Here is an 18,512-nt window from a genome sequence, read left to right on the forward strand (position 1 = left end):
TTGCTAGGGCTATCTTAGTTTTACTAAATGTCCAGGCGAGCTCACGGGGCTCAGCCTGAGAAAGTTTACGACTACTTGCGCTCGCAAGGGTAGAACTTCTCTGAATCTACCGCCGGATCGGAATCGCGGCCCATTGAGAAAATCCAGCGACAAATTCTCAACGTGGGACATTATTTATTTATTTATTAAGTTGCACTAACAAAGTGATCATCAATACAAAACATTGACCAATTGACAAAAGTTCATGGCATATGTCACGTCAATTGTAGGTGCAATCGACAGGGCATTAACAACAAAAATAAAATTAATTATATAACTAAGATTTGATTACATTTGATTGATTGCTTAAGATTAATTTATATTTAATTGGGAAATGACCCGCGACAGATTTTTCCTGTAAGTTGTGAGACAATTAGAAATAACATCTATTTCACTTAAAGATCTTAGAACTTATATCTCAAGGTGGGTGACGCATTTACGTTGTAGATGTCCATGGGCTCCAGGTGGGCTGTGAGCTCGTCCACCCATCCAAGCAATAAAAAAAATGTAGGTAAGGTGGCAAACTGCGAAAAAGGAAAAATAAAAGGTCTTGTTTTATTATAGATAAATACTTAAGATGGGCACATATTTACGCATTTAGATTAGATTGGGCTGAGTGGTGTAGCTGCTCGCTTTCCACCGGTGTCTCTGAAAGTGACTAAGGGTTTCACCGGAGAATGGACAACAGCATTCTCTGCACAGGTTAATCTTGCGTTTTTTTATTATCATTATTATCATATCATACTATTAATAAAAAACTCTAATTATTTTCCCTATACCATCGAAAAGTAGCAACGCTTCTACGATTATATTGTATTTTCAAGATTATTACATGTGATCTACATACATCATACATCTACTCTTGGCAGGCGGGTTAGTGACCGCAGTACTATGTCCTTCCCTTAAGATTTTACCCGTCACGAAATCATATACCGGTAATAAAAACGTAAATTATTGTAAAAAGAATTCCTACAAAAACTTGAAATCGTAAGTAGGTTTTCGCGCGTTATTGTGTAAAACATAACTTCAATTTTTTGTGTTCTACAATAAAAGATTTTATACAGTAATAGCGTTTGCCCGCGACTTCGTCCGCGTGGAATAGTTCAAATCAAATCAAATCAAAATTTTTTTGTTTAACATAGATGAAAGTACATACTTGTTGAACGTCAAAAGAACTACCGCCAATTCACAAGAACTAGCCTCCGTCCTGAGAAGAATTGGCAAGAAACTCAGCGGGCATGTCTTTTTTTATTTATTTTAAATATTAGATTTAAAAAAAAAATATTAGATTTTTTTTATATATTCATTTTTACAATGAGTATTATAACGTTACAATTATTACAATATTGAAATGCCTGGAGCGAGCAACTCATTCCCACTTTGTGCAATCTTCTAGATAATCATTGAGTTTATAGTAAGCTTTATTGCACAGATGTTCTTTAATAGTTTTCTTAAACCTATGTATATATAGGTTCTGGACATCTTGTGGGATTTTGTTGTACAGGCGCACAAACACCCGAATGAATTTCGTATCTTATGTAACCTACTCATCGGCACAACAAGTTTGTGTTTGTTCCTAGTATTTCTATTATGTATGTCCGACTTTTTAGGAAACTCCTCAATATGTTTACGAACATACATCAAATTTTCAAAAATTTACTGGGATGGCATAGTGAGAACTTTAATTTCTTTAAAATTTTCGCTCAAGGATTCCCTTGAGTGCATGTTTGTTATAAATGGCACGTATAGCTCTTTTCTGCAGAATAAATATCATTTCTACATCGGCCGCATTGCCCCATAGCAAAATGCCATAGGACATGACACTGTGGAAGTAACTAAAGTAAACTAAACGATGAGTTACTTTGGCATAACGCAAAATTGTATCCGCGACTTCATTTACGTAGAAAGTGAAAATATTTTTGAATAATAAACTGTTAAGGAGCTATTTAAGGTATCAAAATCACTCTTTTTAACCGAATTCAAAAGAAGAAGTTATCAATTCGATCATAATTTTTTATCTATGTACTATGTTCACCGATGGCTCGAAAATGCTTGAACCGATTCTGATAATTCTTTTTTTTTTTTGTATGAAAGGGTAGACTTCCCTAATGGTCCTGTTTGCATAAAGATCTGATGATGGGATCTTGAATAAATCCAGAAAGCTCTATAATTGTCAAAGCCTATCTTGAAGTGATTTTAGTGTTTCAATGTTGTAATGAATAACGTATTTATTTGGATAGGGATTAATATCATCTTTATAAAAACACCTTCAAAAAAAATGTTTTATTTTAGAACAAATTTGTTTAGCATAAAAAATGTTATAGCCGACCCTAATACATAATTATGCTGTCGCGCACTTTTTTTAGATCTTTTAAAGGGGAACAATTTTCTCATACATTACTTTAGCGAAACTTTAACCGTGTCCGCAGCGCACGCAGTGGAAGTTCTCAAAAAGGACAAAGCCTTTGAAGATTCCGATTTTGAAACATTATTTATTGGTGCTCCGCCTGCATTAGTGTTAGCGTGATGTTATATTGCCTATAGCTTTCCTCGATAAGTGAAAGAATTTTTCAAATCGGATCAGTAGTTCCTGAGATTAGCGCGTTCAAACAAAAAAAAATTCTCTTCAACTTTATAATATTAGTATAGATTCATAATATACATGCAATATGAAACTTAATTTCAAATTTGTTGCGAAATTTAAACTAGGTACGTAATTACTTATCTGTCTACTTGCCGACCTTAATGGGCAGATCTATGCTATGATCAGGCCGTTGTATTTGGACTATGTTTGGAAATTGTAAATTGGCACCTGGGGAGTCTTTATAAATCCCAATATTCAAAAAAGCTGTGGGGCGAAATACAAGGCAGTCAAAAGGTAAAAGGAGACGGGTTATTTATAAATTTGAGAAATTGGAAAAACTTAATTTTGCAGGTTCTTATACGAGTTGACAAGAGGGTGTATAGTTTTATGACGCTAATATCTAATTGGCCAACGTTTCGGTCAGTTGAGCGAATTGAAATAGTAGAACTAAAAGGAGATGGCTTAGGAGGGAAATTATTTTGTATGCAGACTTAATATCTAGTAATAAAGTAATAAACTGATATAACATGACGGTTTTGAGAGAATGCAACGCGAATATCTGAAGTGAGGAGGCTCAGTCTGTCCAATACACCGTAGCCTCGTCTAAAGCCAAACTGACTATTAGGGAGAATAGACCTGTGTTCAACTATCCATCCCAAATGATTTTTATCAGGTGTTCCATAATTTTAGCTAGCACACTGGAGAGAGCAATAGGTCTATATGAACCAGATTGAGACGGATCCTTGCCTGATTTTAGAATTGGGATTATTAATTTAGTTTTCCAAGAGGCTGGAATAGACCTGGAGAGAAATATATGATTTAAAAGATTTAGAAATATGTTTTTAGAAAAACCGGGTAAGTTTAATCAATATTGATTAGATAGACTATTTCTTGATAGAAGATAATTATAATAAAAATAGTTAAAATTCACCATTTCCTTCATGTTACGCATGCCAATAACTGCTTAAGATGGTATTCGAAAGAATTCATGACGAAGCTACGCCCACTTTCTATTATAAATACGAGTGACTATTTTCGCACAAAAAAACAGACTCGGTTGATTAATAGAACTCGCCGAGCTTTTTGTCGTAATCGAAGAGTTTGACGAGGACGTTGGCCGGTGCTTGAGAGACCTAAAGGCACCGAGAGTGAATCCGGGGGATCCGACAAAACATGTTTCGGGCGACAGCGGCTCTGGGTTGCCCCGTCGCGGTCGAATAAGTAATTAACGGCGGCCACGATAAGAGGGTTTTCGTGTCGCGCCGCTTTGTCAAAGTAGCGTTCTGACGCTTCGTTAAGATACTTACGTTCAGTACTAATTTAAAATCGTCGTGAAGATCTACAATCAATCAATACAATCACAAAAAGATTGAACAACTGTACCCCTCGGTTCCCAGACGGTTTTTACATCTATTTTTTCTTCTTATTCAATCTTCTGGTTTTAATAACGGTGTTTCGGACAGACCGACACTCAATCCATGAGACTAGGTCCTCAAGAGACCATTCTATACGAATTTATCTCACGACACCCATCCTGGAAACTTGAAAGCGTGGAATAATTGCTGACAAATAGTTAAATGAAAGCCTCGTTATATGCTCTAAAAATAATAGCAGCCCTATTTCTACCCATGTTTTTAATTTGATCTACCCCTGAAACCTTACCATTGTAGATAATTTGTCACCATCTGAACGAGTTTTTTCTCTCTACCTAAGCTGATGTCCCTGAGGGGCCATTTCAGCGTAACTAGTAGGTGAGCTCACGGAGCTCAAACCTGACGACGTTGCTAAGACTAAGCCTAGCAAGAGCAGTGCTTCGCAGAACCTACCACCGGATCGGAAACGTGACCAACTCAGAATATCCGGCGAGAAACTCAGTGGGTAAATTAAAAACCAGACACAGCCCACTCAGTTTCAGCGAAGTAGTAGTAGTAGTAAATTGAGCGAAGGCCTGCCCTTGCTACGGCTAGCGTTAGCAAACTAGCCAGGCTGAGCCACGTGAGCTCGCCTACTCGTTTCAAGGATAGGAGGTAAAAAAATCAGGTAGGTACTAACCGCTTGTTTGGTTGCTATTCGATAAAAATCAGGACATCGTGCCGTGTGAATGAGAAAACGAATACGTTAAAGTTCATTCGATTTGCTTATAAGTATATACTAGTATTTATTTTATACTTTATTATAATTTATAGAAATTATACAAGCTAAGTTCTGTCTGCTATGAACACAATGACAAAGCCAAATCGGTCGAACCGTTCTCTGAGAAATATAGGGTATAGACAAGCAAATAACCACGGCAACTGAATGACAATGTATCCGCGTGTCTTCTTTTCCGGCATAGGAATTAACTGCTTGGACTAGTGGACGAGTGGCGAGTCTTCTTTATGTAATATTACTCCATACAACTTCCACGTGGCTGCTTGATTACTGATGATAAAGCGTCTTATGATCTCCCACTGGTAGGTACCACCACCCTGCTTATTTCAGTCGAGAAGCAATAATGCATTTCGGTTTGAAGGGTGGGCAACAGCTGCGATGTAAAAGTTGAAACTCAGGACTCATGTCTCAAGGTAGCTGCATTTATGTTATTATTCTCTATAGGCTCTAGTAGCCATATCAAACCAGATGGCTGAGAGCTGTCCACCATCTAAGCAATATAAAAAAATGACCCGCGGATGCATTGCGTCATTGGGACACTGGCAAAAAAAAAACTATCGTATCCGAAAGAATGATGTTGGTGCATTAAAAAATAATTATTAATTACTTTATTCTCTATTGTATTATATTGTCTAATACAATAACAATGATACAATAATACGTGATTAAATAATGATTTAAATACATCGTTGACATTTTACATGTTAGGATATTAATATTTGTCACTGCCTAATCAAACATTTAAATAGAATAAACATGAATCAATAATTTGAATAAATTTAGTACCATTTTAAAAACACCAAAGTATTTATTACCTCTCAGAAAAGCAACTTGTATTATTAAGAAAACTCAAAAAAAAACTTATTTAAATCCTACGTTTTGCCTCTAAACTTAAATGTAATTCTTAAAAAGTATTTAGAAGTTTTTTCATGTATATTTGGTATACCATAATAACTTCCCTATTTTTACGTTTTAACTGTGCGTTGACAATCTACGATTGTACATGTTCGCGCAATGCTATTTTGTTGGCCTTCTCTCCAAAGCCACCTGGCATCCGTTCACTGACTTCATCATGATGTCCAGTTTGACTCTAATTTGAGGAACAGGACCTTTCTCCGGTTCACCTACTACCTTGTATCTCCGCAGTATCGCAGATAAAGAAGTCTTTATCGAAATCATTGCGTACTGATAACCTGCGAAAATATAAAATGAACCAATTCACGTGTTACAACTTCATACAACCAAAATTAATTTAATTAAATTAAAAAAAATAGTAACTGATATGTTAACTTGAACACTGGCATAAGCAACTGTCAAGATACCACAACAACAAGGAACTTCTTGTTCCGTGGAGAGGAGAAGGTTAAGCGCGAAGGCTCTAACGACATGGATATCTTGGTATGAGCACGGTACTCACCCAGGCAATTCCTAGGACCGCTACTGAACGGCATGTAGCAGCACGGGTGTTCGACATTAAAACGCTCCGGTAGAAACCTGTCTGGGTCGAAGTGTTCCGCCTCTGGACCCCAGTACTTTGGGTCTCTGTGAATTCCCCAGATAGAAACCACTACTCCTGAACCGGCAGGCAAAACGTTACCGGATGCTAAAATGGGATTAATACCATTAATGAGCTGAAGAACATTTTTCAACCAGTCTTGCGATTATTCTGGTCGATCTTAGGACAGCTACTACTTGCTATGTACAGCTTTGTGTACGCGAAGGACTTCCGCTGTATTTTTATAAATAAAAAGCTTACGACTTCGACCTTGTTTTCCACAGACGGTGTTGATGTTGTAATACCCATAAAGTCCCTGTCTGCCAACCAATAGTTGGATCTCATCCACCTCAAAAACACTCTCAAGGAAAAGGACAAATTCTAAAGTTAATTTTTAAATTTACCTAGACGATAGCATGCTTACAACTACAAACATTAATTCCTAAGTAGGCTCGTGCTATTCACATTACAGAGGTACTTTCACCAGATAGAAATGAATTCATTCGATTTGTAAAGTTAAATTAATATTTAATTAATCGCAGTTCTACATTAATGTATATAAGTACTAGAATACTTTTTAGTCCTTTTTTCATGCGAGAAATTGTAATATCAACGGATTGTAAGAAACAGTAGGAGCCGAGAAAAACCAAAATGTGTACTGTTAAAATTTACGACTAGTTCAGTAGTATTTAGAACGAGAGACGAGAAAATAACATATTAATAAAGAAGAATAACGCTATAATGAGAATACTGCATTATCAACCCTCAAATAATGAATTCGCCGTCTCTATTTCTATTTCAAAACTAAAGAGTGAGAGTGATGCTAGTCAATAGATTTTTAGTCAATTCGTGACGAAAAAAAAATGTCTTCATCTACTTACGTAGCGTAATATCTTCCAAAACTTTTCTTATAATAAACGGAACTGGAGGGAATAATCTGAGCGACTCCTTCACAACTCTCTCCAAATATTTCATTTTTTCTAAATCTTCCTTTACTAAAGGTCGTTCCGAATCGCCGAACACTTCGCATAATCTACACAGAGTCAAAAGGTATCTTAGAAACAACAATATGAAACGTCTAATAAAAATTTATGCATCAATTAAAAACGTTAATTCTTTTCGATTTCTGGAACAAATATTGTCGGGATCTTATACAAAGAAAAAAACTTTTGTTTCGCTATTTGTACATCATAAAGAATACAAGTATCTGTACATTTATTGATATCTTTTTATATTGTCTATGTCATTGCACATTATCCAGCGGTTTTGTACCTTTAAATAATAACTGAATAAATTCATAAGAATTATCAGACCATACCTAACTACGAAGATACTTACTCTTTGTAAACTTTTTCCTGTATTTCAGGATATTTTGATAACAGCTCTAGTGTGAATCCAATGGCGACTGCAGACGTGTCTGTACCTGCCACTGTCAATGTCAGCACTTCTTCTCGTAGTTCAATGTTAGTATAACCTTTTTCAGCTCCAGATAATGTAATGAGGAGATCAAGAAATGTCTTACATTTGTATGATCCTAGATCTGATGAAATTAACATGATTATATATTTGTTTATATTTACAGTTTCATACTAAATTATTGTAAAGTATTTTAATTATTGAACTCAATTTTCGTTTTTGTTAGAATACTAATATTATTTTATTGACCCTAATTTTGTTGAGATCAAGAAATGTCTTACTTTGGTATGATCTTAAGTCTGGTGGATATCAACATACTTATATATTTATTTATTATAATACTCAGTTTCATACTGAAGGTTAATCATTACATAGACACCTTCCATGGTGTACCCATGGAATTGTATATTCTTAGAATGCATTAGAGCTATTGAAATTCTATTATGTGTCATTTTAATTGTCAGTGCTTTGAGTACGAATGTTTCGACTCGAAACATCGAAGTCCTTAAATCCTTAGTCTCTCACCCGTGTACAAAAATTGTCAATGGAATGTTTTTAAGACATACAATTCTGAATTCATGACACAAAAACGTAACCAAAGAACGAGATGATTAGTCACAGTTCGAGCAGACATTTTGTATTATTAAATATAACTATGTATGTAGTTTGGTTTTGTCACAAAAGTTCGAACACAAACACTTCCTTAAACAAACTGTTTGACTTTTGATGTTTGTAGAAAATATTAACAGAGAAACAAGCGTAGTTAAATTTACAAACAAAAAAAAACAGGTTATTTCATGTGCTTATTTTGAATGCAGTCCTTCTACTACCGTGACAGTTTTGAGATTTCCAATACTTTTCTATTAGTTAGTCGACATCAGAAAAGGAGAAGATTTTCCAATTTGAGTATATTTTTAATGTATACTCGGAACTTTTCGAGGGTAAACGATTTCGATGATTATTTTTTATATGAAAGCTGGTACTGCTGGTGTAATAACCGTAATACTATATAATGACATTATGGCTAAAGATACGTCGCGGCACTCATGTTGTGATTTCTATGGGTTTCCTTACTATTTAAAGACAGGTGGACCATGAGTTTATTCACCAAATCAACAACTCATTTTTTTAACATGCTAGAAGACTAGATAACTACTCAGGAATTAATTGTATTAATTGGGTACTTGAAAAATAATTTTATTCATTTCAAATGATAATAATTAATGCTTCCGTGAGTAGTTCAATAGCCCCTTAGGCTACCAACGATTAGATAGGGGGAAAAATAAACAGCAGTGTACGTACCATACTTATAATCAACTTTTGTGCCAGAATTATTTTCTGTCCTAATTTCTTCTCTTTTTTTTTGTATTGCCTATAAATAAACATTATTTGTAGCGGTGATCGCAGAGTAGTAGAAATCGCGACATCAATTTCAATCTAATCTTGCATATTTATTGCAATATCATAAATTGTAAATATAAATCATTATTTTATTGCCCTTGTAGGCAGACTAGCATACGGCCCACCTGATGGTGAGTGGTTACCACTTTAATATTTTTCTTTTTTCAACCTATTTTATATACCATACCACACTATATCAATAATCGTAATGTGAAAAGTCTCCCTCCCTATATTAAGCGTATAAGATCGAACTTTTTTTTTTTTTTTTTTATTGCTTAGATGTGTGGACGAGCTCACAGCCCATCTGGTGTTAAGTGGTTACTGGAGCCCATAGACATCTACAATGTAAATGCGCCACACACCTTGAGATATAGTTCTAAGGTCTCAGTATAGTCACAACGGCTGCCCCACCCTTCAAACCGAAACGCATTACTGCTTCACGGCAGAAATAGGCGGGGCGGTGGTACCTACCCGTGCGGACTCACAAGTGGTCCTACCACCAGTAATTACGCAAATTATAATTTTGCGGGTTTGATTTTTATTGCACGATGTTATTCCTTCACCGTGGAAGTCAATCGTGAACATTTGTTGAGTACGTATTTCATAAGAAAAATTGGTACCCGCCAGCGAGATTCGAACACCGGTGCATCGCTCGATACGAATGCACCGGACGTCTTATTCTTTAGGCCACGACAACTTCCATCATCAACATCCATTAAATAGTGGAGAAATACTGTTATTTTTGAGGTTTCTAATATGCGTCGCCCCGCGGTCTCACCCGCGGTGTCACCCGCGATACGACAATAACCGCGGGTAACATCTCGGGACTCGGCTATCAATTATAAAATTTTATGTTTCCGAAGCGAAGCGAGGGCGGGTTGCTAGTACGGTATATTTTGATTTTGAGCACTCACCGCCCGCCACCGGAGTAGAGTTCATCCATACTAAGTACCTGGAGCCACTGCGGTCATCCACAGTGCGTTTCCAGAGGTCTTTTTTGCCACGTACCATCCGGCTATGGAATGAGCTCCCCTCCACGGTGTTTCCCGAGCGCTATGACATGTCCTTCTTCAAACGAGGCTTGTGGAGAGTATTAAGCGTTAGGCAGCGGCTTGGCTCTGCCCCTGGCATTGCTGAAGACTATGGGCGACGGTAACAACTCACCATCTGGTGGGCCGTATGCTCGTCTGCCTGCAAGGGCAATTAAAAAAAAACAACGCGTTAAGAGCAAGCAAAACTGTACGTCGCACAAAGGTCTCCCTGATGCGGTGGTGGTAGCTAGCAACCCTGGGCCCAGCAGTCAGCGGCACCATCAGCCCGACAATAACCACCATAAATACTAACACTAGCACTCACCATGAATAGTGAAAATTGAGATCTCGTCGAAGCCCCATGGAACCCCATGAAGGATATGAAGAATAGGAGCATCGACAGGAACGCTGCGCCAAGACCCAAAGACAGGCTTAATTCTTCTTTGGGGAATAATACCTGAACAATTACCAGAAGGGTTCGTTGATTTCTCAAGGTCTAAGAGTTCCTATTAGAAGCCACATTATTAACTTTAATTTAATAGGTCAGATGGGCTAAGCGGAGGCGGCGCCGGGTCCCGGCGGCTCATCCGCCTGTTACTGAGAGCTGTCTCTATTACTGAGAGAGAGAGCTCTGATGCCGAAACCAGTCCCAATGAGAAAAAAAGCTTGGTTTTAGAACAGGCTCAGTGCGGTTCCTCTCCCATCTCAGTCTCAGTACGTGGCATAAAAACCAACTTTGAATAAACGGCCTAACCTCGCCGTCTCGACCTCGCCCTAAGCTCGGAACCAATGAAACATTTTAGTTCTACTTACCTCATCAACAAAATCGTGTAGCAATTTTTTATACTTCTGGTGCTCATGAAAGACAGGAAAAAGCTTAAATAGCCAGCTCGGTTGCAGCCACAAATGAAATATCCTCATACAGACAATATTAAGCATACGATTCAAAGATTTCAAGAAATTTGAATCATTATCCCCTTGTGCATTGACCTTTACACCCATTGCCGTTTCTGAAGAAAAAAATGCGTGCGCGGAAGAAGTTATACTTTATTTTTATTAAATTTATTTCTTTTTTTTATATATTAAATAATTAATAATTAATATTTAACGTTAATAATTTAATAATATTTAGTATGAATTATATTAAATAATAATTTTGTCATTTATATTACTAAAAAATGAATACTAATAACACCTTTTTTTGCGAATGTACATGCGCGAAAGTTCACCTGCGGCTATATTCATACTCGCCAAGTTACGTCGGTCGTATTGTAATGAGCGATTTAGTGGGCAACTTCATTTCTGTTAATTTTGTGTCACGGTGCGCGCGCATCGTAAAATTTCACTCTCATCAATTTTTCATAACGCGCCTAAAGAAGTACAACTTCAAAAATGTCAATAACATTAATACGAATTCCACTACTTAACACTAAATTGTGCCATTAAGCTACCGCTTCTACAAATAGTAGAACAGATTTAATTGCTTCTAAAGACACCTCACCTCATATAAAATAATATAAAACAATTCAATTTAAACTGTAACTTGCCACAGATAGAGTCCAATGTGTAAGCGCTTAGAAAAGGCCATGAGCTGAACTTCCCCTTGCCGACACATTTACCCAAATTTGAAGCAAGCTTCTCACTTTGCGCGGAGACTATTCCTACAAAACTCTGAACTATTTTGGGACTGAAGGCTGGCACCATAATTTTCCGACGTCTTCGCCATATGGAAACTAAAATTTAATGCGATAATCATTTATTTGAGAATGATGTAGAAGCTATTCTGATAATCGTAATATAATGGTTATCTGGGATTTTAGAAACTAAAATCACTCTGCATAGGTGTAAGTCTTAGAATGAAAATAATTTTCTACCTATGATGTTGTCGTTTTACAATAATGACCTTTGAAAAGTAATTAATTTATTTATGGCTGGCAATCAATTCTAAATTCAAATGAATTTCAATTTTGAAAAATTAGAATTAAATTTTAAAATTCAGTCAATGTTTATTGATTAGTGTTTTGTTTTCACTACACGTGTATTATTGTTTCAGCAATTTGGATAAAAAACTACGAGAAATTACGGAATTCGAGTTCTGTCACACAGTAGCAATGTTACACAAACAGCTCCAATAAATCCAAGTCATCAAGTTTGTGATTATTTGCGTGATCAAAAAATTGACCCATTTTTGTTCTTTTTTCGGGCCGGGGGTCCTACCTCCTACGAGGTCGTACGTTCGCCTAGGGGGCCCGTGAGTATGTGGGACTGATCCGCGATTGCGAACCGCGGGCCCAAGGATATTTTTAGGTTCCTACCGCACTAAGCGACTCCCCTGCACTCTTACATTCGACGTCCGATTTCCGCCCAGGGTCAGAACCCGCTCAGAGTAGGGGGTTCCCGCGATCAATCTACAACCAGACTCGCGGCGCCACCCCCAGGACGCCCGACCGATGGGTCGTCATGGCGATAGTCGACGACCAATAAAGCCAGTCTCCGCGGTACGGCGGCCTGGGCGATGCCGCTGGTGTTCCGGGATACCTCGCTGGGTAAGAAAAACGGAACACGATACACCACCGACCGGGTCGCTCTTCCACAGTATGTTCGGCATCCGCAGCAGACGACGCGCCGTCCCATCCTCCGGGTGCCAGCGCGCTAGTGACGGTAGCGTGCGGCGCAACCTCGACCGCCTCAAGTCGCCCCGTGACCATCACCTTGAGGAGACTGCCTCCTCACAGAGGCCAAAGACTCTCGTATTGGATACGATAGTAACAATGCCCTCTCTCGGACTACAAACCCAGTGTACCTCCAGCACTCAATCCGTGGACCCCGTTTAAATAAAATTAGTAGGCAGCGAGGTCGAACGCAGAGCCTTTTTGCCACACTCGGACGCGTGACCCCCCATTACCCCGATGAAGAGACATCACCGAAGACCTACAGCCTCGCAAGGCCCCTCGCATTATCAAATTTTTACCCCCCCAACTCATCGTGATATTGGCATCTATTTTCCATCCTGCTATGACGAATAGCATCTTTCCCGCGGTGTGGAAAAAAGCGGACGTTCTCAGCATAGATAAATCCAGTAAATCATAAAACCATCCGACGAGTTACCGCCCTATTAGCCTCTACATCTCTCTAGGCAAACTATACAAGCATCTGCTCTACAATCACCTCAGAGACGTTATTTCATTCAAGGGCATTCTTATCGATGAACAATTCGGGATCCACTCTAAGCACTCATGCATACAACAGATGCATCGCCTCACAGAGCACATTCTCGTTGGGATTGACCGACGTAAACCGTTCTACACGGGAACTCTCTTCATCAACGTCGCAAAAGCGGTCGACAAAGTTTGGCACAACGGTTTGATCTTCAAACTATTCAACATGCGTGTGCCGGACAGTCTCGTGCTCATTATACGGGACTTCTTGTCGAACCGCTCTTTTCGATATCGAGTCTAGGGACCAGCTCCTCGCGACCTCTCAAGGCCGGAGTTCTGCAAAGCTCCGTCTTCTCTCCGCTCCTTTTTAGCTTATTTATAATGATATTCCCCGGTCACCACTAACCCAGTTAACCTTTTTCGCTGACGACACGGCCTTATTATTCAAATTATATAAACACTATTGGTGTATCTTCGTCAAATTAATAAGGTTAGAAAATTATAAGTGGGTACTGCTCGAATTGAAAATTGAACGATTTCCAGCGCGACGAACGCATTAAGCATTAATCATGTTCACTGTTTCGTTGTCTAATGCCAATATAATTCATCATAACTTCTTCCCAAATGACACCCGCATTACCGTGGATGTTTACTAGGACGACACATGATAGATGAGCTTCTGAATCTCCAGCCAGACTTGGCTTATCGCTTGTCCGCGCACAACAGACGGTCTCTAACCTACAAGAGCTAGAGTTGAAAGTTTTGCGCCATCCACCGTACTTACCAAACCATGTGCCATCAAAATTCCACTTTGTCCAAAGTTTGAACAACTTCATGGTAGAGAATAAAATTAGTACCGTAGGACTTTAATATATGTAATATATAATAATATATTGAAACTGATTGATACAATACAGAAGTATTCTTACTTTTTGTTACGCATTAAGTCATTGCGTCTTACTAAATAAGTTCAGTAAATTCAATAAATCAAGTTTTGTCAGACTTATTATGCCTAAGTAATCTTAATTGCAAAAAAAATACCTAGTCAGGTCATAAGTATTGTCACACAGTAAAAACTTTTCTTTTAGAATGCTGGCCACAAAAAAGTTTATTGAATTCGAATTTCGAATTATTCATGAAAATAAAAATGTAGAATTTTTTAGAATTTTACTCATTTTTAAATATGGAGTGGACGCTTAAAGAAGGCCGTGTTGCAGTTATTGCATAGCATCGTTGCGGTTACGCACCAATTAAAATTTTTAACATACTGAAAAATTTGAATATAACCAAAAGATTCGTTTATCGTACCATCAAACGGTACAATGAAGACTCTAGTGTAGATGACAGGTCAAGAAGTGGTCGCCCTCGGTCTGTTAGGACTCCAGCAGTGATAAAAGCTGTGAAGGCGCGAATTCAAAGAAATCCCAAACGTAAGCAGAAACTGTTGGCCCTTCAGATGGGGTTAAGCAGAACCACGGTAAAAAGGGTGTTAAATGAAGACTTAGGGCTTCGGGCATATCGAAGAAAAACAGGACATCGTTTGAATGCTCGTCTAATGGACCTGAGACTGAAGAGATGCCGCGTTTTGTTGAAGCGGTACGCGGGAAAAAAATATCGGGAAATTCTTTTTTCGGATGAAAAAATTTTTACCGTAGAAGAGAGCTACAACAAACAAAATGCTAAGGTGTACGCACACAGTAGTGAAGAAGCGAGCAACCGTATTCCGCGTGTCCAACGAGGTCATTTTCCATCCTCGCTTATGGTATGGTTGGGAGTTTCTTATTGGGGCTTAACAGAGGTACATTTTTGTGAGAAAGGTGTAAAAACGAATGCAGTTGTGTATCAAAATACAGTCCTGACGAACCTTGTGGAACCTGTTTCTCATACCATGTTCAATAACAGGCACTGGGTATTCCAACAAGATTCGGCGCCAGCTCATAGAGCGAAGAGCACACAAGACTGGCTGGCGGCGCGTGAAATCGACTTCATCCGGCACGAAGACTAGCCCTCCTACAGTCCAGATTTGAATCCGTTAGATTACAAGATATGGAAACACTTGGAGGAAAAGGCGTGCTCAAAGCCTCATCCCAATTTGGAGTCACTCAAGACATCCTTGATTAAGGCAGCCGCCGATATTGACATGGACCTCGTTCGTGCTGCGATAGACGACTGGCCGCGCAGATTGAAGGCCTGTATTCAAAATCACGGAGGTCATTTTGAATAAACTTTAGTGTCATAAGAATCTATGTTTTGTTAAGTTCATTTTGGTATATGAATGGTTACATAATGAATAAACTTGTTTCAATTATTTTACATTAAACATGTGACAGAATTTATGACCTGACTAGGTACAGGAGAACATCTTGATTTTGTGCCGTTTTATGTGGACCATTACACTTAGCTCCTTCTGCTTCGCCTCCTCAATTGTTCTCTCCTTTTTGAGGATTGCAATTCTCACGGCACAGTCGATTGAATCATGGACATCTGTTCCAAGCCTGATGGAAAACTGTGCAGAGACGTATTTAAATGATACTGAATTAATTAGGGTGGTGCAAATCGATGCAGTTTCTGAATTACCTTCAAACGTATTTTTGACAATTATCACGGTGTATATGTCGGTAAAATGAATAACAATATCTTGTATTTGAATTGTTATAAGTAATTAAAACTGATTACCAAGATAATGAAGTAACTGAAAAGGCTTAGTTGATAAAGTCACAAAGGAAAGTGAACAACCTTATTTGGTAAAAAAAATAAAGAAAATTAGTGTTGAAAATTAAATACGATGAGTGAGAAGAAATTATTATATTGCTCCGATGTATCGAAGCAACAAAAACAAAAATACGTAACACGATATCTATTGTACAAACATACCTGGTGCGAAAATTCCGCCGTAACCGATTACAACTCTCATGAATCTGTGTAAATCGTCTTTCTCCAAACATGTCTTGAGAACCACCTCCATATCAACAGGGTTCAATAACGCTAAATATAAAAAAAAACGGAAAACTGTTTTTCTAGAATGATAACATAATATGAATTTGGTTTTTTTTATTGTTTAGATGAGTGGACGACCTCACAGCCCACCTGGTGTTAAGTGTTACTGGAGCCCATAGACATTTACAACGCAAATGCGCCACCCACCTTGAGATATAAGTTCTAAGGTCTCAGTATAGTTACAACGGCTGCCCCACCCTTCAAGCCGAAACGCATTACTGCTTCACGGCAGAAATAGAAAGCTTTTGCCCATATCAAAATAATCATAATGGTTTATGATTAGTATCCATCCATATTTCCAAGCAAACATGCTAAAACATTAGGTAAAATGATGATGATTTTAAGTTGATGTTGCTTTTAATAGATTTAATCCGCTTCCGCATCGGAAACGAAATTTTAAGTATAGTATAATATATAATTTATTTGTAGAATATATTACTACAAATAGATAATAATACTATATAGTATTAAACTTATGAAATTATAGATAAGACATTTTCTGTTTATTAAAAGGAAGAAATGCACAACTGTAGTTTATGTTTAACATTATATTCAAAAGTGCAGCCATGACATATCGTCATTATAAATCTAAGTGATAGGAGCAAGCATATTCTCAAAGAAAATAATAATTGAACTCACATTTCCAACCAGAACAAACTTATTTATTTGGGAAACCAACAGTAGAAAATAAACATATAATATTTTAAAAAATTGTTAAAACACTAAACAAACATGTTTCCACCATCAAAATTACATATAAGTAGAGAATGAAAAAAAAAGGAAATTTAGAAATTTAAGTTTAGATAAAAAAAATTAAAAAAAAACAAAAAAAAGCAACACAAAGCACATATTGTTATAATAATAATACTCATCGGACTAAATCAACTTTTAGATATTCCAAACTAGCCTTTCTATCTGCTACAAGTGACAAACAAAACATGTCAGCATCAGACAAGTTAGTATCATACAAACCTACAAAATCTACTTACGGACAAAAGAGATAGAATCATTTTACGTTCGAGCCGTGGACATTAGAACGCGCGGAAATACGACAACATTTAAATGAAATAATTAATAAAATAGATTATATATACATACATATATATAATATTAGTGTGAAATGCTAATAGTATTAGAATAACGGAGTATAAGCATCAACTTACCAAAGTAAAGAACGTGACCCAACCAGCCTTTCGTTAGGCCGTTATGCTTCATAGAGTTATAACTGTGTTTTTGAAGTACCGTCATTATTTCTACAACAATAATAAATGTATTAATAGATCATTATTGAAAAATAAAATAGAAAATAATTTTTGGAAAAAAAATATGTGTGGTGTCGTGGGACACCGGATAGGAACGAAGTTCCTTATTATAAAAATATTAATTTTAAGTTCTATTCGAGGTATAAAGAAAATAGTTATTCGGGTATATATTTTTTATCATGATTTTTTTATTGATAAAAATAAAAATAATCGCAAGGGTCAGCCACTCTGCAGTGCAATGTAGCAGCCTCGCCCTGGGGGAGGGGGAACTGCCTCCATGATCGCGGTATCTCTTACGCCAGGTAAGTATACTTTCGGAAGAGAAATACGAGAACGTCTATCATCTGTGTAGCGTCTCGTCACCGCGATTCAGGAATTGTTGAATTTACGTGCAGCGACATCTGTTGATAACAAACTAAATAGAAAAATCTTACGTTACGGACGTTTTTTCTTGGTTAGGGTACTCCTCCGCATCGTCCCATAAGGAACTTCGTTCCAAAAAAGTCTGTAGCATTAACAAAATACAGCACTAACTGGGACACTTTACAAGTAAAACTCACCCTCTGTGTTGCCAGTGAATTTGTGGGCGATACCTAATAATGGTATTCGCTCGTCCACATCTGGGATAGCCGCTGCCAGCTTGTACATATTCCTTCGTCTGTACCTGAACACCGAAAACCAGCCGAGGACAAGTACTATTAGTAAAATCACAAACATTTTCTACTGAAAATGTAGCGACTTCTATAATACCCAAAAAAAATACTTTTACGCAATTCACGTACGACTACTTTGAATAAAGTTCGTTTAATAGTGTAATTGAAGTATGTGAATTCTCGGTTATAAATGCCTGTTTTACATAAACGATTTCGACCTTCGTTCCACCTCTGTATTGTATTAACTTTTTTTCCCTACCTATTCTCTGGTAGCCTAAGAGGCTATTCCAGCTACGCCCGGAGGGGCAGGCAAGCTCACGGGCTC

General features: G+C 37.6%; 1 protein-coding gene across 1 annotated transcript; it reads right to left on the reverse strand.

The window, feature by feature from the left end:
• Positions 1-5,351: 5,351 nt before the first annotated feature.
• LOC114247566 (cytochrome P450 4V2-like) lies at positions 5,352-17,733 on the reverse strand. Its single transcript, XM_089737164.1, has 9 exons — positions 17,436-17,733; positions 16,150-16,260; positions 11,665-11,850; positions 10,931-11,127; positions 8,988-9,057; positions 7,608-7,809; positions 7,151-7,302; positions 6,192-6,377; positions 5,352-5,967 (listed from the first exon to the last, which is right to left on the reverse strand). Exons 1-9 carry the CDS (start codon positions 17,518-17,520, stop codon positions 5,792-5,794), a joined length of 1,365 nt encoding a protein of 454 aa, XP_089593290.1. The 5' UTR covers positions 17,521-17,733; the 3' UTR covers positions 5,352-5,791.
• Between the last annotated feature and the right edge of the window lie 779 nt (positions 17,734-18,512).

Source organism: Bombyx mandarina, chromosome 22 (assembly GCF_030267445.1).
Source record: "Bombyx mandarina strain Sakado chromosome 22, ASM3026744v2".
Classification (NCBI taxonomy): Eukaryota; Metazoa; Arthropoda; class Insecta; order Lepidoptera; family Bombycidae; genus Bombyx; species Bombyx mandarina.

Bases quoted from the DNA above. Each gene is read 5' to 3' on its own strand.
- LOC114247566 (XM_089737164.1), bottom strand. From the start codon at position 17,520: ATGACGGTACTTCAAAAACACAGTTATAACTCTATGAAGCATAACGGC. The intron at 11,851-16,149 runs GTATGTTTGTAC...ATTAAATTTTAG, and splicing joins CGGCGGAATTTTCGCACCAG to TTTCCATATGGCGAAGACGT. The intron at 7,303-7,607 runs GTAAGTATCTTC...GACTCTGTGTAG, and splicing joins CAGGAAAAAGTTTACAAAGA to ATTATGCGAAGTGTTCGGCG.